This window comes from Catharus ustulatus, chromosome 14 (genome assembly GCF_009819885.2).
Source record: "Catharus ustulatus isolate bCatUst1 chromosome 14, bCatUst1.pri.v2, whole genome shotgun sequence".
NCBI lineage: Eukaryota > Metazoa > Chordata > Aves > Passeriformes > Turdidae > Catharus > Catharus ustulatus.
The window spans coordinates 5,387,582-5,405,838 of NC_046234.1; the positions used below are offsets into that span (position 1 = coordinate 5,387,582).

General features: G+C 59.5%; 3 protein-coding genes across 10 annotated transcripts; 2 read left to right on the forward strand and 1 right to left on the reverse strand.

Moving 5' to 3' along the window:
• Nucleotides 1-1,517: 1,517 nt before the first annotated feature.
• CLDN2 (claudin 2) lies at nucleotides 1,518-2,665 on the reverse strand. Its single transcript, XM_033072797.2, has one exon. The coding sequence runs from the start codon at nucleotides 2,649-2,651 to the stop codon at nucleotides 1,956-1,958; it is 696 nt and encodes a 231-aa protein (XP_032928688.1). The 5' UTR covers nucleotides 2,652-2,665; the 3' UTR covers nucleotides 1,518-1,955.
• Nucleotides 2,666-3,259: 594 nt separating this feature from the next.
• RIPPLY1 (ripply transcriptional repressor 1) lies at nucleotides 3,260-6,811 on the forward strand. 5 transcript variants are annotated; one of them, XM_033072796.1, is made up of 4 exons: nucleotides 5,377-5,516; nucleotides 5,743-5,818; nucleotides 6,396-6,460; nucleotides 6,541-6,811. In XM_033072796.1, exons 1-4 carry the CDS (start codon nucleotides 5,377-5,379, stop codon nucleotides 6,764-6,766), a joined length of 507 nt encoding a protein of 168 aa, XP_032928687.1. In that variant the 3' UTR covers nucleotides 6,767-6,811. The 5 variants fall into 5 exon arrangements, 2 of the variants coding, with proteins under 2 accessions (XP_032928686.1, XP_032928687.1); XR_004419461.2 differs by adding an exon at nucleotides 3,260-3,444 and having other exon boundaries at nucleotides 5,245-6,460; nucleotides 6,541-6,569; XM_033072795.2 differs by having other exon boundaries at nucleotides 5,012-5,818.
• A 289-nt stretch (nucleotides 6,812-7,100) lies between these two features.
• On the forward strand, nucleotides 7,101-17,309 carry PRRG3 (proline rich and Gla domain 3). 4 transcript variants are annotated; one of them, XM_033072259.1, is made up of 6 exons: nucleotides 7,101-7,165; nucleotides 10,387-10,428; nucleotides 11,009-11,186; nucleotides 12,087-12,268; nucleotides 14,160-14,320; nucleotides 15,073-17,309. In XM_033072259.1, exons 5-6 carry the CDS (start codon nucleotides 14,261-14,263, stop codon nucleotides 15,607-15,609), a joined length of 597 nt encoding a protein of 198 aa, XP_032928150.1. In that variant the 5' UTR covers nucleotides 7,101-7,165; nucleotides 10,387-10,428; nucleotides 11,009-11,186; nucleotides 12,087-12,268; nucleotides 14,160-14,260; the 3' UTR covers nucleotides 15,610-17,309. The 4 variants fall into 4 exon arrangements, 2 of the variants coding, with proteins under 2 accessions (XP_032928150.1, XP_032928149.1); XR_004419414.2 differs by lacking the exons at nucleotides 14,160-14,320; nucleotides 15,073-17,309 and adding an exon at nucleotides 12,367-12,557; XR_004419413.2 differs by lacking the exons at nucleotides 14,160-14,320; nucleotides 15,073-17,309 and having other exon boundaries at nucleotides 12,087-12,557.
• Nucleotides 17,310-18,257: the final 948 nt, after the last annotated feature.

An 18,257-nucleotide genomic window follows, 5' to 3' on the forward strand; every position in this document is an offset into this window, starting at 1 on the left:
TAAGCCCAGCACTAATCAAGCTCTGAGCATTTCAAATGGCCCTTTGTTTAATTAGCACAGCCTCTGCCTGCAGACAGGGGTGGGAGGCGAGGGGCAAGGACCCAGTGCCCAGAATTCCTCCTCTTTAAGGTGTGACCTTTTGTGCCGTTTTCTCTCCCACTCTCCCCACCAGCTGCCCAGAATAAAAAACAAAAACATTTATGGCTAAAGGACCCTCAAAACTTGCAGCATCTCCTGGGGGGCTGCAGCCAGCAGGTTAAGCCTCTTGCATGCCCCAGGGCACTCTTTTCCCCAGGGCAGGAATAAATAACTCAGCTGGTCCAGGGTTGATGCTGTGCTTTGTACTTTGTGCTTTGGCCATAGAGATGGAGTCACTGGCCTTTGCCTTGAGATCCACCTTGGTCCCCTTCAGAGAGTGTCACCCTAGGGATGGGTCCCTGTGTGGCTCCTTGCTCTCTGAGGAGAGGAGAAAGCGTGACACAACATTATCATGAGTGTGTTAACCCCACAGCAAACACGATTTCACTGGTGCAAGGGTGATGGTGGTGACGTTTGAAGTGGAGAACACGGTCCCTTCCTCTCCATGACCTAATCTAAATTGCTTTATGAGGGGTCAGCAGGTAGACCAAGGCCTCCCGCAACCTGGGGGAAAAGGAGCCAGGACAAGGTGGTCTCTGGGTGGCCCTGTGCTGTGGCACAGCAGAGCAGAGGTTCTCTCACGTGGGGCAGTGGTACATCAGATGGATTTAAGTGTTCTTTTCCCCTGATGGGTGGGCTGTGAGGCTGGGCTGCCTGCACCTCCTCTTCTGCCATGCCCTGGCATGTGCCCAGCATCTCTCAGTGCCACCAGCAGCCTGTGTGGATGTCATGCTGCTGTTCCTGTGCAGGGCTGCAGCCACACAGCCTGACCCTCCACAGCCTTGGCTCCTGCCTGCCCATCCCTCGCAGCTTTGTAGTGTCTCACTGGTGGCATTTTTCTCCTCAAACAGACCCTTTCAAGGACCTTGGGGCTCAGGACCTGCCTGTGAGGATCTCTCTTGCAGCTCAGACTCCACCATAGCCAGGAGCTGCCTCTGGTCCTTGTTTGCCCCTGTGCCACACACAGGGGCAGTGAATCTCCCTGTGGGCACCCCAGCCTCATCACACCTGCACTCCTAGAAGCAAGAAGGGCTAGGGAGACAAAGGGAAGGTGCTGCCTGCTATTATCCTACAGGGAGCTCTGCTTGTCCCTACTGGGGACAAGCCTAGCCTGGCAGTAGTAGTGCATGGCAACCTCCCAGCGTGGTGCCCAGGGACAAACTGCGCCAGGGGAGTGGCCCTCCTCCCCCTCAGCAGAGCTCCCACCTGACCGGGCATCTGCATGACAATGCTGTCAGCTGTGGGTTGGGGGAGGCAGGCCAGAGCCAGGGCCAGGGGCACCTTTCACATCTTGACCCCCTCCACAGCCCCTCTGCTGGCCCCTCGGTGCCAGAGAAAAGCTCAGACACAGTCTGGCTAGAAAGACATATTTATTGCGACATCGGTTTGCAGCCAGCACTCAACCCCCCAGCAGCGACTCCAGACCCACACACATGCCCTTGACCCTGCTGTGGTGCCTCCATGGCCAGCAGGCCGGTCCCTGGGGCCACAAGCCCACTCCCCTTCCCCGGTAGGTTCATTGGGGCTGCAGGCCTGGGTCCCGCTGTGCCGGGGGTGCCTGTGAGCTGGCAGCATGCAGTAAAGAACAGAAGCTGGATTCAGGGTCCTTCATCAATGCAAGCCACCAGCTGGGATCTCCAAGCAGTCACAAGGCTCTCAGAATCCCAGGGAGACAGCGGGATCAACCCCCCTGAGCACACAGAGGGTTGAGCACGGGCGATGCCGCCGTGTCCTCTGCTCTTACCGCGTTCCCTTGGTGCCAGCCCGGACGCTCTGGGGGCCGGGAGAGGTGCCAGCCTGGCTCCCACCTGCAGCCACTACACGTATCCTGTCAGGTTGTAGGAATTGACTTCACTCTTGGTCTTCTGCACCTGGCTGACAGAGGGCCGGGAGCTCTTGCTCGGCAGCAGCTGGGGCTGGTAGGAGCTGGAGTAGGCGGTCGTCGTGTCCCGGCCGGGGCAGGACGTGCAGAGGATGAAACCCCCGATGAGAGAGAGGAGGGAGGAGATGATGCCGAGGTAAAGAGCCTCCCCGAGCTCGAACTTCATGCTGTCGGGGATGACGGGGTTGCGGAAATCCCGCAGCACCACGTGGATGTTCCACACCAGCGGGATGAAGCAGAGCAGCCCCCCGAGCACGAAGGCCGCGCCGCCCGCCACCGCCACACGGTCCTTGCCCGGCGAGCCCTGGCTGAAGACGGTGCACCTCATGCCCACCACGGAGATCAGGCAGGCGAGCGAGGACACGGCGCAGGAGCTCACCATGAGGGCTTGGGCCGCCTGGATGTCGGCGGGCAGGTTGAGCAGGGAGCTGTAGATGTCGCACTGGGTGATGCCCGTGCTGTACGTGGCGCACTCCATCCACAGCCCCTTGGTGAAGCTGATGGCTGTCACGATGCTGGAGCCGATGTAGGAGCTGGTCTTCCAGCTGGGCAGCAGCGTGGCTGTCAGCGTGCCGATGTAGCCCAGGAAGGCCACGGTGAAGCCCAGCAGCTGGAGCCCCATGGACGCCATGGTGGGGGCTGGCTGTCACCTCTGCCACCTACCCAGGACTCGCAACTCGTCGCCCAGGTCCCTCCCGTGTGCTCACGTTCCCATGGCCCTGCGAGAGGCTCCGCTCGCAGCGCTGCAGCTCCACCCTGCTCCCGGGGGTGCTGGTTTTGTGCGGGTGGCAGCGCGGGGAGGTTACCTGCGAGAGTGGAGAGCAATCCCTCCCCGATTAACGATTGACCCAAGCCCGTGGAGGAGCGCCAAGTGCCCTTTCACCTCCGCTATCTCCCCAGCCAGGCTCAGAGGCAGAGCAGTGCTGCCCAGGAAGGACGCCAAAGCCCTCCCCTGCACTGACGCCGCGGGCAGGGATGGAGAGCCAGCTGCTGGTGAGGGGAAAGTGCCCACTTGTCTTCTGTGATGCCTCGGACTGAGGAAGCCAAATAGCTATGGCTGCATCAGCTTATTTGGGACTTCAGGTGGTGAACCCAAAACTCTCCCAGCCGAGGAAAGGGGATGACAGCTCATCTCCATCTGCATGGGGCTCACCCAAGGCATCTGCAGAGACCCACGACCCACCCCGAGCTGCTGAGGCTCCTTTGGGACAATGGGACATGGCCACCTGAGATTGAGCCATGGATACCAGCCTTTCTGTGCTGCTGGGGACAAGGATGGAGAGGGATGCACGTGACAGCGACACCTGCATCCCCAGGAGAGCCTGGAGGCCCACAGAGGGCAGGATTACATCAGGGCTGGCATCTCCTTTGGGATGTGTCCTGGAAGCATGCCAGCCAAGCAGGGCGACCTGTCCTGTGGAGCGGTGAGTAGTTTGGGGTGCAGCTCATGCTGGGTCTTTGTGCCTGTGCCACCTCCCGCCCACAGCCCTGTACACAGCCGGGGAGATTGGCAGAGGTGGTGGAGAGGGCTGATTTGTTTTCCCTCTGCTTTGTTTAAAAATTCCTCCTTCTGTGGTGCCTTGCGAAACCGGACTGAACCCCGGCATGGCTGCCAGTGGCCTCCCTCACCCTGGGAACGCTCCTGGCTGAGCCTGCTGCCACCACCCAGGGTGTCCTCTCTGCTCCCGTCCCCCCACTGCCACCTCAAATGCTTGGCACCAAAGTTTCCCAGCTTTCCGTCTCCCAAGACCTCCCACACTGTCTCAGTGGCTGGAAAAGAAACACCTGGGGTGCTCAGGGTGCTGGCAGGAAGGTGCAGGAGGGAGCTCTGTGGTACTTACGGAGATGCAGGGTGGGACCAGGGTGGCTGCAGCCGGGGGTCACCAGGACTGGAGGCGCCTGCTCGGGGCAGGGCGAGCAGCCTGGGCCCCAGCCCAGAGGATCAGGGGCTGCAGTTGTTCAGCTACAGCTTTGCACAATCCACCTGCAAATCTCTGCCTGGATCAGAGGCTTATTGCAGATCAGAATTAAACCCTTTGGGTGTCGGGAAGGATTGGGGAGCTGGGATGTCTCGCTTTGCTTGTTGTCTGTGAATTATCAGGGTAGGTTCACCTAATGGGTTTCAGGTTTGAGGTTTGCTGTCATCCTTCTGGACAGCCTTAGTGGCTTCAGGTGACTGTGCCACCATCCATGTGCCCACTCTGGGCTGTGCTGCCTGTATTGGGGTTTGAGGGGCAGTGAAACACCAGCAGGTTGAGCTCCCCACTTCTCAGAGCCAGCCTGAGCTTTTGGTTTACTCTTCCTGGCCCTGCCTGTCCTCCACGGGATTTGTTGTTGTAAGGCTACTGGCCCAAATGAGGAGCAAATGGGGAAGGTAATGAGAGCTGTGCTGGCCCCGTGCCCCCTCCTGCTCACCGGCTGCCACAGATGGAGAGGGGCAGGGAGTGCCTGCGGTGACAAATTGTGCTTGGAGCTGAGCAGGGTCCGGCCAGCGTTTGGACAGCGGTGTTTGGATGCTGATAGCAGAGCTACAGCCGGGACCATTTGCTATTTTCTTTCCTTGTCCCAAACTGAAACTCTCCCAGGAGCAGGAGGTGACTGGTCTGCCAGCGGCACTTTTCTTCGAGTGCTTGGGCAGGGATGGGATGAGTGGCCCTGCTGGGGCCAGGGGGTGTATCAGCTGGCCCCCTCACATTGAGGAGCTTCTCTGTAGCTCCTGGTGTGGGCCACATCTCAGAAACTCGAAGGAGAGGCCATGGAGCACAGGCGAGTACGTGCTCCCGTCTGTGGAATGGGGTCTGGCAGATCCCTGGGTGATGGCCCATGGGTGCCTGAGCAAGACCCCTGATAGTGCCTGGGGTCCATCCCTGCCAGGAGTCTTCCCTCTCTGTTTTTGAGCCTCTCTCGAGTCATCAGCTGCCTCCTGGTGGCTCTGTGCTTGCCACTATTGTAGCCCATCACTGTTCTTATCATGCCCTTTGGACTGTCCCCATGGCATGCCCAACAGGCAGTCCCATCCCATTGCACTGTCCCAGTCCCATACCCATCATGCTACCCCACCATTTCCCATCCCTTTCCCATCTCCCTTGCCTCCCTCATGCAAATAGCTACAAAGAGCACTTAATCATCCTGGTTAATTGTCTCTACCCTCCCCTGTTCCCCCCCGGGGATTTTCTCACAAATGGTGTCCAAATTTTCCCTTTTGTGTTTTGCTTTTCCACCAGAGATCGCAGCCCCTCCGCCCCCAGCCTCCCCCCAGCCCTCTGTTTACACAACTGGGACAAATTTCACACCGCTGTCCCCACGGCCCCAGCCCCTCGAAGAATTCGTGAGTCACGGCCGAGGCAGAGCTATAAATGTGTCCCCACCAAGGGTCTGCAGTGTCAGAAGGGACAGCACCTTCTGCCACCATGCAAGCTGCTGCCTGCTGCCTGCCTGCCCCCGGGCTCCCTGCGGCCAGTGCTTGCCCACCCCTGGGGCTGGAGCAAGGGGCAAGGTACAGGGTGCTGCGCTGGGGGGAGCGGGCCGGGTGTGGGATGGGGGAGCTCCAGCTGGGTTTGGGTGAAGGGTGCGGTGCTGGGGACACCTCTGATCCCAGCGGCCATGGATGGGACAGAGGGTGTTGGCACCCGGGCGGGGCTGGACGGGCGGGTGAGGCCGGCAAGGCAAAGGGGAGCGGGCAGGGTGAGCGGCTGTGGCGCTGAAGCTGCTCTCTCTCCTAGAGCCCTTCCTCTCTGGAGACCGTGGCTGCCCCAAGCCCAGGAGGAACCCGCGACGCGGCGGGAGGAGATGGACCCTGTGAGTTTGGCATTCCCCGCTGTGTTTGTCCCCATGCCCGTGAGGCTGGGGTCCCTGCTGGCAGCCTCTCGCCCCACAGAGTCACCCCGGAGCCCTTTGTCCCACGGCTGTGCCGTGCCCACCTCCCCTGGAGCATCACCCCGCACCCCACGCAGCCCCTGGGGCAGGGCCAGGCTGACCCCCCCGGGGGACACGGCCACCACAGCCCCGCCACGGGAGCCTGAAAGGGCCGCCTGTTCCCAGGCTGGGCGGGCATTCCTCAGGGGGTTAGTGGGATGCCTGGGCACCAGCTCTTGAGCACGGGGGAGAGATTACCCTGGCAAAAAGCCTGTCAGGAGGGTGTGGGGGTAGATGCCAGCTTCCTCGCGGTGGTGTGAGTGTCTCAACTCGGCGGCAGGGGAGGGGGGAGCTGCTGGGTGTGTGGGGCGCCAGCACAGGGCATCCCGGTGCCAGCACAGGGCATTCCGGTACCAGCACAGAGCATCCCGGTACCAGCACAGGGCACCCCGGTGCCATCCCGTGCACCCTGCGGGGAGGGGCACCGGAGCCCCGGTACTACCCGGCTGTGTCTCCCCAGGCTCGGGCAGCGGAGGGGGACGGCGGTCCCGGCAAAGCGCTGGCGTTCTTCCAGCACCCGGTCAGGTACGTGCCCTGCAGCGGGGCCCCGGGCGGGCGCGGCGGGCACGGCGGGCGGGGCGCTCACCCCGGCTCTCCCCACGCAGGCTCCTCTGGCCCAAGTCCAAGGCCTTTGACCACCTGTACAGCGTGGGGGAGAAGCTGCTGGAGAACTTCCCGGTGCAGGCCACCCTCTTCTTTTATGAGGACTCGGGCAGCGAGGAGGAGGAGGAGGAGGAAGAGGGGGATGATGAAGAGGAGGAGGCGACAGGGGATGTGACCGCGGAACACCCGCGGTATGCTGGCAGCCCCGACCCCAGCAGGCCGGCGTGAGGCAACAGGCAGGAGAAGGCAGACAGCGCTGCGTGCGGCAGCGGGGCCAGACCCGCCCGGAGCTCGGGCCAACTCCCGGGGCCGCCCCCGGGCCGCACCCGCGCTCCACGGGATCACGGCGGGGCTCAGGACTACAGCTCCCAGCGGCCTTCGCGGCACCGCCCGCCAGCCGCAGCCCGCTCTGATTGGCTGTCGATCCACCCCGAGCTGGGGGAGGAGCGTGTGGCCCTGCCCACCCTCCCGCCCCGCATCCCCATTGCAGGAGGAAGGCGGCGCGCGCGGGCCGCGGAGGGGCGCGATTGGCCGAGGGGCGGGAGGGGGCGTGCCGGGGGCGGGACCTGCCCTCCCCTGCCCGTCGGCGGGAGGGAGCGGCTGCGGCGGGCGCGGGGCCGCCATGAGGTACCGGCGGGGACCGGGGTGCGGCTGCAGGGCCGGGGGGAGGAGAGCGCAGCTGTGGGACCGCGGCTGCGGGGCTGGAGCGGGAAGGAAGGGGCTGGTGCCGCTGAGGGGGGAGCCGGGAGCCCTGGGACTGGCGCGGCGTGTCTGGGCGCGCGGCGAGCAGCGGAGCGGAGGAGAGGAGGAGAGGAGGAGAGGAGGAGGAGGATGTGTCGGTGGGGCGGAGGGTGGGGCTGGAAAGCCCCCGCAGGGCCGGGGAGGTGGGCTGGGGGTCTCCGCTATGTGGGGACAGGTGACATGGGGGTCCTTGTAGGGTGACAGGTGAGGAGGGGGACCCCGCTATGGGGTGACAGGTGAGGAGGGGGACCCCGCTATGGGGTGACAGGTGAGGAGGGGGACCCCGCTGGGGGGTGATGTTGGAGTCAGTGAGATGACATGTAGGGGCTCTGCCATGGGGTGTAAGGTGAAAGGTGAGCTGGGGGTCGCTGATGTGGGGTCACAGGTGAGCTGGGGGTCTCGGCTGTGGGGTGACAGGATTGAGGACTCTGCCGTGGGGTGGCACTGAAAGCTGAGGAGGGGCTGGAAAGCCCCTGCACACCTGGGCGGGTGGGCTGGGGGTCCGTGCCATGGGGTGACAGATGAGCCGGGGGTCCCTGCTGCAGGGTGACAGATGAGATGGGGGTCCCTGCCATGGGGTGACAGATGAGCTGGGGGTCCCTGCTGCAGGGTGACACATGAGCTGGGGGTCCCTGCCATGGTGTGGCTCTGGAAGCTGAGCGCAGTGGGGATAATTTGGGTTTGGGCACGGAGGGGCCGGGCTGGGGGCTGCCAGGGCAGGCAGCGTGAGCACCAGCCAGGGAGCAGGGTGGGGTGTGAGAGCACTTTTGGGAGGGCGAGGCTTCCTGCCCTGCCAAGCGTAGCCGGTGTAGCCTCTTCTCCTCGCCGTGGATCTTGGCACGGAAAACCCCCAATATTGCTGGGATCCAGCTGAGCCGCTGGCACCGTGACTACGTGATGCTGGCACAGTCAGCATCCTCCCTGCTGCCGTGGCGCCTCTCTGGGGGCTGTGCATCCCCCCGACCCTTACCTGTGCCCCCCAGCCTGTCGAGGAGGTGCCACCTCCCAGTGTGGACCCCCAGGTCCCCTCGGGGTCCGGCTCCACACGCGCGCCGTGTTTTCCCGGCACGATTTCCTCCTTTGGCATCAGTGACGGGAGCGGGGGCGGAGATGGGGGGAGCCTGGGGGAGACACAAATGTGCGACTGCAGCATCCTCACTCCCATGGCTGCATCCCTCGCCTCCTCACGGTTGCCTTAGCAACCTCCTATCGATGGGGTATTTATAGAGGATGGGAAGCCGGAGGGGGGGATCGGGAATGGGTGGGCGTCTGCTAGGTCAGCCTCCAGCTTCAGGCTTCTCTCGGCTTGCGTGGGGGCAGGAGGGATGCTGCTCCCCTTGGCGGGCGTCAGCGTGTGCAGTGCTCCAGCTTTTCCTGCTCGCTGGAGCCAGGAATTTGCATGTGGAAATAAAAATAAGCATCTGGGGCGTCTGCCCTTCTCACCGGCAGTGCTCGTGCTCGGAGGCTTGTGTGCACCTCCCTGATTGTGGCACTGGGTGCATTGACACAGATACGTGGAAGAAAGTCAAAGAGTGTAAATTAAATTAAACAACATTAAATGTGTTGCCTGATGTGTGACGTGAGAATATCCGTCTTTCTGTGTCTTTGTTCTCCTGTCCATCAGAGGGGGAGAATGCCTCTAACAACGAGGGTTTGTGTGGAAACTGTGGTGTGTTCTCTGTGCTGTGCTTTCTTTTATCCTGGGGCTTTGGGTCTCTTTGTAAAAACTGATGACAGCAGAAGTGGGTCAGGTGGTCCCTGCTCAGAGCCTGTGGGGGAATTCATGGATCCAGAGGCCTCTCACATCCCCTCTCAGGGCTCAGAGAAGTGGGATTGGGCTGTGGGGCAGCAGACCCCTCCTGTGTACTTCTGGTGCTTTCCCTTGCTCTTGCTTCAACTCCAGACTGAGGTTTGCAATCTGAGCTTCCCAAACTGCTGGGAAGAAGCTGCTTTCTCTCTCTGGACACAGCTCCAGGCTTGCCTGCCCTCTTGCCACTTTATGGTGTAGGAACCTTGGGAAGCACAGCAAAGCTGACGTTGGCAGGGAGGGGTGCTCCATTTACTGGAAGGTGGCTGTTGTGAGATGTGCTGGTATGCAGGATCACCCCTTCTGTTGCCTGCCTTTTGTGTGAAAGGAGAACTGTGTTTTCAGCCCTGCTGACCCTGTGAATAAGCTCTGTGCTGTCCCTGACCTCACTCCAGCAGAGCAGATCCAAGTGCTTTTGGAAAAACTGGATATCTAAGTCCTGGGCTTGAGACCAGCATGTGGTTTAGTTCCTGCTGTTTCTAACCATGCTTGCTCCTTCATCTGCAATAAATCCCTGTAGGAGCTGGGCAGTCCTGTCCCCTCTGTCTCCTGACAGAGCTGTGACTTTGCCACAGCAAGTGTCACACACAACAATAGTGAGCCCAGGGCAGTCTGATCTGCAGGGCATTGAGCACAGGGAGAAGACAAAGCATGAAAAACATGCAGATATCCTCTGCTTCTACAGGGCTTTGTTTAACTTCTGTGGGGTTTTGTTTGGTTTAGTTTTGCTTTTGAAGCACAAGAGGTACTTGTCCAGCTGGGGAGCTGTTGTCCTGGGTGTGCAGGGAGCTCTGTCACTCTTGCTGCTGCCCTTAGCTTGGCCCAACAACCAGATTGTGGGTAGGAGTTGCAGAAATGAGAACTGGCACGTCTGTGAAGTTGCTCTAAAATAAGATGATTGCTTCACCTGTATCCATCAATCTCTTGTGGAAGGGAAGAGCACCAGGCTGCTCCCAGCAGATCATCTTGTCTGCTGGTGAGAAATGGGGTCTATCCTTCATCCAGTTTTTCCCTTCCTACTTCGCTGGTCTGCAAGGGCCCTGCTTCTCCCTGGGACCTGCCCCAGCACTCTGAGAGCTGAGGGTGCCCTGAGCTCCTCCAGGCAGGTGAAGAGTGGGGAGGCAGCTGGAATCCTTGGCTCTCTGCAGGGGCACTGCTCGGCTGGGTGGGATCTGTCATGGCTCCACCACTCAGCACCATGCTTTCTGCATGAACCTGATCCTGGGTGATGGAGGTTTGGGCTTTGAAAGTGGGCTGGAAATTCAAGCTGTCAGTGACTCTCCTCTTTTCTTCCCTGCAGGTAGGCAGGAGCCCCCCTTGGCCGAGTGAGGCAGCATGGCAAGTAAGTGCTCCCCAGGAGAGGTGGTGGTGGTGATGGAGGAGAGAAGGGGCATGTTTGACAGCCACCTCTCAAGAAAGGGGTGCCTGTGCATTTTGGGGGGCTGTTGTCCTCTGTGGGGAGCAGCTGCCATCAGCTGTTGGCCCTGGGTGAGGTCTGAGGTCTGGCCTGACTCGTACTTCTCTCTCCCCTCTGCAAGGTGGGAGTTGAGAGGAGGTGCTGGAGGTAGGAGCTCTCCGGGACTACCTGGAGGCTGCAGCATTTCTGTCTCTGTGTGGTGCTTGCTGTGCAGGACAGGCCTCCCCAGGGCTCTCTGGGCTGCCTGTCTGTGCTGACATCTCTTATCAGCAGTGCTCCTCGTGCCCATGGCTGGCACCCTGCCAGTGCCCACACTGCCCTGTGTGCCGGTGGCACTGGGGCTCTGTGGAAGCTGCTGAGCTCAGCCCCACCCCGAGCTCGCTGTGGCACACCCAGAGCACTGCTGGGCCAGCACTAAAGATGAGCTGAGCCTGGTGAGGCTGCAGAGGGGTGTGTGGTCTGTCCAGAGCTGGGCTCAAGCCTCCCTCCTCGCTCTCCTGGGTAGCCTGCACGGAGGCTGCGTGCCCTGGTGTGATGGGAGCATAAAGAGGATGGCTGTAGTGAAGGGCAGGATGGAGAGATCTGCCTGGCATCTCGGGATTTGCTCGGAGTGTCGCCAGAGCCAGCTGTGAAGGTGGAGGCAGTAGCCATGCTGGGGAGGAGGAGGACCCCAGGGATGACAGGTATGCCTTCTTTCATTATCTGTGCTGTGCTCGGGGCGGGAGGGAGCAGAGATCTTCAGGCAGTGTTTTTAAAAGGCTGCTTTAATCTTCAGTTAATGAGGAGGGTGCCCAGCTGGGTCCCTGCCTTCTTCCACTGCTGCCTTTTCTCCTTCCCAGAGCTCAGGTGCTGGCTCACTAGCATTTCCTGGTGGTACAAGGTGTCCCCTCTGGTGGCAGTGTCCCCTGCCAAGCTGTCCCCTTCATGGGGACCCTGATGTGCAGGAGGACATGTGGTGATGGGCAGGTTCTCCACCACAAGCTCCCTGCCATCCCTGGCTGTCCCTCTGCAGGCACAGCCATAGTCCTTCCCCAGAGAAGCAGCCCCAGGGTATCCCCCCAAGCATGGCAGCTGAGACATGGGGTGGTGTCCACCAGGGGCCAGCAGCACCCCAGGAAACCCAGCAGGGATGAGGTGAACCCAGCCCTTGCTCCTGCTTCCCCTGCCTAAAGCTCTGATCTTTCCTAAGCACCGGTTCTCCAGCTGGTGTGGGGAGGCTTGGAGAGGCACAGGGGAGGAGCACTGGGGCTGCTGGGCATTGGCAGGTCCCCTCATCCGTGAGGTTTGGGGCTAGGACCTGCTTGGCTGTTTGCTCTTCATGTCAGGGGGGGATCCACTAGAGATGAGAGGCTTGTTTTCCAAAGGCCAGTGGTTTTCCTGCTCTGGTCCCCAGCCACGTGGGAGCTCTTTGCACTTTCAAGGGGAGGGAGCAGTGACTCAGTTTCTGCTCTCCTGCCATTTCTACGTCCCTAAGGGAAAGTGCATGTGGGGAAAAACACACACCTCTGTCACAGCATACTTGCAGTGGGACAGTGCTTGTGATGCCTGCCTGCCTGTGTGTCTGTTTTTATTTCCTGTCTTAGTGGCCAGCTCAGCATGGCAGAGCAGGGAAGGGGTCCAGTGACTGCTTTCTGCAGGGATGGAAAACCCTGACAGTGAGATCTACAGCCAAGCTCGTTGCTCCAAGATGTGCTGAGGAAGTTGAAATCCGAGTCTCAGGCTTAAGTGCCAAGGAGGGGAGAGTTTATACCATGGCCTGATCAAGGTGGGAGGCAAAGGAGGTGAGGCCTGGCTTCTCCAGCAAAGTATGGGACATTTGCAGAATGAATGTTGTCTTTGTAAAATTTCATCTCTTCTGGAAAGGCTCAAGACAAGGTCAGCCTGCCAGCCTGTCCCTCTCCAGCCAGGATAGCTCTCCTCAGCTGTGAAAGCCAAGGCAAGCTGATCCCTGCCCTTCTGCAAGATGCCTTCCGTGCCTCTTGAAAATGCTTTTTCGGTTGTCCTTGTAAAAAAAACAAAATATGGTTTGCATAATAAAGTCGATTCTGAGGGAAGATCTGTGACTCACATCATTCATGCTGCTCTTCATTCACACCTCAGTGGTTCAGCCCTCTGCAAACTCTCACAGAAGCAAGGCATTAATAAATCACAAGGGGAAAAGGCACCTACACAGCACAAAAGCAGCTCAGTGCCTCCAAGCCCAGGATGGTGTAGCATAGTAGTAATTGTTTCTTACATCATGATCTCATCCCTGTTGATATTTCCAAATACTCTCACAAATACCTTGCTGTATTGTTTCTGCAGCAGGATACATGGAAGGTAAAGCAGAAGGAAACTTGCCTTTCTCCCTGGCAAAAGGCTCCAAAGGAAAGAAGTCAGTGGCTTTTCACTGACTATTTTTGCTTGTGGAGCCAGTATTTTGTTAGCACCAAGCTGGTCAGATGGGAGATTCTGTCCCCCTGCCCCCTCTGATGCTGCTGCTGTGTGAATGGGGTCACCCTGTTGATCCAGTGGAAGACAGAGCCTGAGGGTGAAGGAAGTAACTAGATTCCTGTGGATCACCCAGCTGAACTGATTCATCTTCCCAAGGGAAGCAGCAGGATTTTGTGGCTTGGTGGGAAGAGCTGGAACCAGCCTACAGCTGAGTGTGTTGAACTGCTTTGTGGAAACACTCATTCATGAAATGCGTGTTTGGATCCTGGAAGGATCATGTTTTATGTAAAGTTTCTGCTCTCTGAGCAGCAGCTTCTTTGCCTGCTGTGCTGCTGCAGGTCCTGGCAGGTGCTTGCCTCCTGCACCCCATGGAGGTGTCCCTCCTGCAGGATATAGGGAAGAGGCTTTGATGTCTCTTACAGGCAGGAAGGTGCTGCTCCTGCTCTGTCTGGCTTCGGGACTGCATGTGCTGTGGGAACACTTGAGTTTCCCAGGCTTTGGGAGCAGAGGAAAGTTTGTGAGGCCTCTGCATCAAAGCACAGTGGGGATGAGAATGTGGTGCTGTGTGAGGAGAGGTTGCTCAGGCCCCTGACTCATAACCCCCTGTGCTGTCCCTGTGTTTTGGGGATGTTTGCCCTTGTTGTTCTGGGCCTGGGAGAGGACTGGTTTCTCTGGGGCCTGAACAGAGTCCTTGATGCCACCTGAGCTTGCATGACCCCTGAGCAGCTGGCAGCAGGGACAGCAGCTTCCAGCAGGCTGTTGTGTTGAACTGTGTGCTCTGAGTCCCTCTCGGTGCTGGCCCCGTGTCCTGGCAGAGCTCTCTGTCCCAGCCCTGTGGGTCTTGCTCTCCTGGTGGGATCTGCCCTGCCCTGCAGCAAAGGGGCAGAAAGATTAAATCCATCAGGGGCAGAAGGTTGGTAACAAATATTTTTGGAGCCTTTTGTCTCTTCCTCAGTTGCCCTGTGTGGCTGCAGCTGCCACTTCTGATGTCTCTAGCACCTCAGCCCTGAGAGGAGGGCTCCTGGTGCTGTATGTCTCTGGGCAGAGCCCAGGAGTCCTGTGCCCCTTTGGCTGTCCTACCTGCTGTCCTACCTGATTGTAGCCCTGGGTTTTTGGTGTTGGAGATGCATGCAGTGTCAGAGAGCTGGGTGGGAAAGCTTAGCTGGGCAGAGGGCAGGTATGGGGTTTCCTTGCTCAGAATGTCTCTGCCTTGTGTGTTGCAGTGTTCTTGGGGGCCAGGAATGCCCACTCGCTCCTGAAACGCTTTCCCAGAGCCAATGGCTTCCTGGAGGAGATCCGGCAGGGCACCATCGAGCGCGAGTGCATGGAGGAGGTCTGCAGCTACGAGGAGGTCAAGGAGGTGTTTGAGAACAAGGAGAAGACGGTGAGTGTTTGCTGCTCTACTGCCCAGTGCACGTGGGAGGGCTCACACCTCAGCAGGATGGAGACAGAAGGAAAGCACAAGGGGAACAGCCTCTCCTGTTCCTTTTGTCTTCTTCTGGCTGCAGGCAGCATGTTGTGGCCTCACTTTCCAGCATGGCTTTCCCTTCCCAGCAATGGCCTCACCTTGCTTTTGCCAGGACACCCTGCCCACAGCTGCAGGTTGAGCTGGCACTCCCAGGGCGTGTGTGGGAAATCTGTGGTGTAGTCCATGATTGTCTAGGCTGGGTTTGGTGTGGAATAAATTTTTCCCTACTTGGTATGGGGGCTGTTGAGGGATGTTCCCAGGACCTTCTGCGTTCGTTCCCAGAACTGCATTTTGGATGTCCCCCACCCCTTCAACCTAGGCTGTGGGATGAGTGCAGCCAGCTCATGGAAAGGCTGTGGCATTGCTGGGGGTTTGCTGCTAAGCAAGGACTAATTTCTTTGTATGTTTTCATAGCTTGTTGGAGAGGGCAATCAAAATCCAGAGCAGCCAGCCTGACGCAGGCTCCCAGCACCTTTGGCTGTCTCTTGGTCACTCTTAATTAGCCTTTCCACGAGCTAGCTGCACTCACCCCACAGCCTCAGGTTGAAGGGACATCCAAAATGCTGCCTCTTTTGTGGGCCTGGGGAGGGCAGTGATTATTGCTGGTGGTGGTTGGGGTCCCTCTCCCACCTGCAGCACATGATGTTGTTCCTCTGTTCCCATTGCAGATGGAGTTTTGGAAAGGCTACAGCAGCTCTGTGTACTCTGTCAAGGACCCCGGGCACAGCACGGAGCGCTCTGACGCTATGTACGTGGTGGTGCCCCTCTTGGGAGTGGCTCTGCTCATAGTCATCGCCCTCTTCATCATCTGGAGGTGCCAGCTGCAGAAGGCCACCCGCCACCGCCCTTCCTATGCCCAGAACCGTTACCTGGCCAGCCGGACGGGCCGCAGCCTCCCCAGGGTCATGGTGTACCGGGAGCGCTCGCACAGCCAAGGGGAGACCCAGTACCAGCGGGAAGCCAGCAACCGGGGGGCTGGGGATGGCAGGGCCGGGGGCACCCCCCAGCCTGACAGCACCCTCTGCCCGCCTGAGCATTCTGTCTCCGTGCTCTCCAGACTGTCCAGTGCCACCCCCCCGCCCTCCTACGAGGAGGTGACGGGCCACCCGGAGAGCAGCAGCGGCGAGGAGACCAGCGTCTCCTACAATGAGCCTCCGCCCAAGTACGAAGAGATCGTGGCCACGGCCCCTGCCGCGGGCAAATAGCGGGTGTGCCTCCCTCCTGCCTCTTCACACACTCACACTCACCCAGCCACCCTCCCTTCGCCGTGCCTGGGACCCCCTGCAGGTGTCTGTCAGGCCCCCATCTCACCTGTACAATCTGGTGCCATCACACAATAGCCTTACCCTCCTAACCAAAAATAGCTGTCCCCAGGTGGGGTGAGGCAGGGCTGTGGGATGGCTCTGGAGCCAGCCTGCCATCTCCTGCCCCTCACTCCCCACTCACATAAGTGCTGTAGCAGCCAGAGCACAGCAGCAGCTTGTTCCTGGCTCAATGCAGGGGTCTCCCCATGGTGTATTTGATTTCCTCACTTCCCCCTCAAACAGACATAACATTTCCCATGATTAGAGCAGCCTTGCTGCTTCCCTGGGCTGCTGCTCAGCCTCACCCCCTGTCCTCACTGAGCCCTGTTCTACTGCTCAGGGCTCTGATTAGGTCATGGAGATGCAGGATGGGTGTGGCAAATTTTTGTCCATCCCCGCAGTTGGTGGGGCCAGCTCTGCGGGGAGATGGTGCTTCCCCAGGTGGATTTGTTGCCAAGTGGGAGTGGGGAGCCTGGTCCTCACTGTGGTGCCTGTAGTGATATTTGCTGTGTGGAGATCAGGGAGGAGCAGTCAGGAAGGTGCCCTCTGATCTCCAAATCCCTTTAGAAAGGGAGAAAGGGCTCGTGGTGGTTTTGTACTCGAGGTAAGTGACTTTGGAGTAGCAGGGCCTTTTCCTGATGCTCTCTGCTTTCTCTCTGTGGGTGCTGAGCAGCTGGAGGTCTGGCTGCTGCAGAGCTGGCCAAGGGGATTGTCTCTGACCCCCAGCAAAATGTGTTCTCATGGTTTTAACTGATGGGGATTCAGCTCTCTCCTGGAGCATGGCCTGTCTGGTGTCTGCCCCAGAGCTGAGAGCCTGCAGACTGGCCAAACCTCTCCTCTCCCGACCCCAAACCTCTCTGCCCTGCCTGGCCCCTCTCTTTGGGGCTCTTTGTCCTCCAGAGCAGCTAAAGTGGAATGCAAGGCCTCACTCTCCTCTTGACCTCTCGGTTGGGCTGAGAGTTTGGTGTCCAGGGCTGTGGCATGGAAGTCCTGCTGACAGAGGTGGGAGCCACAGGACAGTCAGGAGCAGGGCCAAGCCCTGCTCGGGTCTTGCATTGCCAGGGCAGGGCAGAGCCAGATGCTTTGCTGTGAGATCAGTGTTCCCTTTCTGTAGGGTCCAGGCAACGGGGCTGTCCTTCCCCAATCATGTCTGATGGATTAATACAAGGGTTGTGCTCCAACCCCCCAGAAGCAGCCCAGAAACTCCCAGCACTGCCACCACCCGGTGTTCCCCCAGCACCAGTCTCCACCAGCACCAAAAGGCTATTGTCCATCCATCAGTGGCCTGCATCCTGCCCAGCCCCAGTGATGCTCACAGCTGGTGCTCAGCCCAGAGCTGAGGCTTGCCCAGCGTGGCTGCTCCTGGGGCAGGACATGCTGGCACCTCGTCTGTCCCCTCCCCAGCCTTAGCAGGTCGGGGTTTTGGGAGACCTGGCAGCGAGCATCAGAGCCCAGAGAACACCAGGGGGAGACACAGGGGTGCTCTGCATCCTCAGTCTTTGATGCTCGGTCATTATCCCTGCGGTTTGTATTCTGTAAAACTTGGTATATTTCTGTGCAAAAAGAAAAAAAAAAGTATTTATTAAAAAACCCTCACTGTCTGAGTGGCACAGGGTGGCTTTTTCCCACAAAGGGTGTTGTAGGGGACAGTGACACCAGTAACCCCTGCCATGGCTGCAGGATTGTCCCCAGTGAGGATAAGAGCTTCTGGGAGTGAACCCCATACATTCAACTGGAGCCCTGAACTTCACGTGGGCATGTGGTGTCCCCTAGAGAAACCTGGAAGGGTGTCCTGTGAGCCCCGAGCTGCCGGGAGGTGAGCTGCAGAAAGGTTTTCTGAGGGTCTTCGAGGGGATAGAGGTGTGCAGGTTGTCCTGCTGTCCTCTGTGTGCTCCTAAACCCCTTAGATAATCCCCTTTAAATAGCAAGACTAGGGCAGCGGGGGATTTATTTTAAATCCTTTCAAACCCAGATTTTACGGTCAGGTCTCGGACCCTGTCCCCATTGAGAAGTGTTTAAAACTTCCGTTAATCCCAAAGGATCGTTTTATCTGTGCGGAGGGGCAGAGCTTAGCTCCGGCACAGGGCGGGCTGGGCTGGGCTGGGCCGGGCGCTGCGGGGCTTGCCCGCAAGTGTCCCGGGCATGGACACGGGGAAGGTGCTGGGTTTGGTTCTGCCCCTGGAGACAGCAATCCCGGTGTGCCAGCACGAGCTGGGCAGGGCCGGGGACACGAGGGCTGCGAGGGGAGGTGGCACCAGCATGAGTCTCAACGTGTTAATCACCGGCTGCGGCTTTAAGGGAGGAGGGGCCGGCCGGACACCGGGGCAGGGCCGGACACCGGGGGCAGGGCTGGACACCGGGGCAGGGCCGGACACCGGGGGCAGGGCTGGACACCGGGGCTGGGCCGGACACCGGGGCTGGGCCGGACACCGGGGCTGGGCCGGACACCGGGGGGGCTGGGCTCACTACTGGAGGGCTGGGCTCATTACCGGGGGCTGGTTTCATTACCAGGGGGGCTGGGCTCATTACCGGGGGCTGGTTTCATTACC

Coding starts and splice junctions, on each gene's coding strand:
- CLDN2 (XM_033072797.2), bottom strand. CDS start 2,651: ATGGCGTCCATGGGGCTCCAGCTGCTGGGCTTCACCGTGGCCTTCCTG.
- RIPPLY1 (XM_033072795.2), top strand. CDS start 5,012: ATGGCATGCCCAACAGGCAGTCCCATCCCATTGCACTGTCCCAGTCCC. Junction 5,819..6,395: donor GGCGGGAGGAGATGGACCCT/GTGAGTTTGGCA, acceptor GTGTCTCCCCAG/GCTCGGGCAGCGGAGGGGGA. Junction 6,461..6,540: donor TTCTTCCAGCACCCGGTCAG/GTACGTGCCCTG, acceptor CTCCCCACGCAG/GCTCCTCTGGCCCAAGTCCA.
- PRRG3 (XM_033072258.1), top strand. Junction 14,321..15,072: donor TTGAGAACAAGGAGAAGACG/GTGAGTGTTTGC, acceptor TTCCCATTGCAG/ATGGAGTTTTGGAAAGGCTA.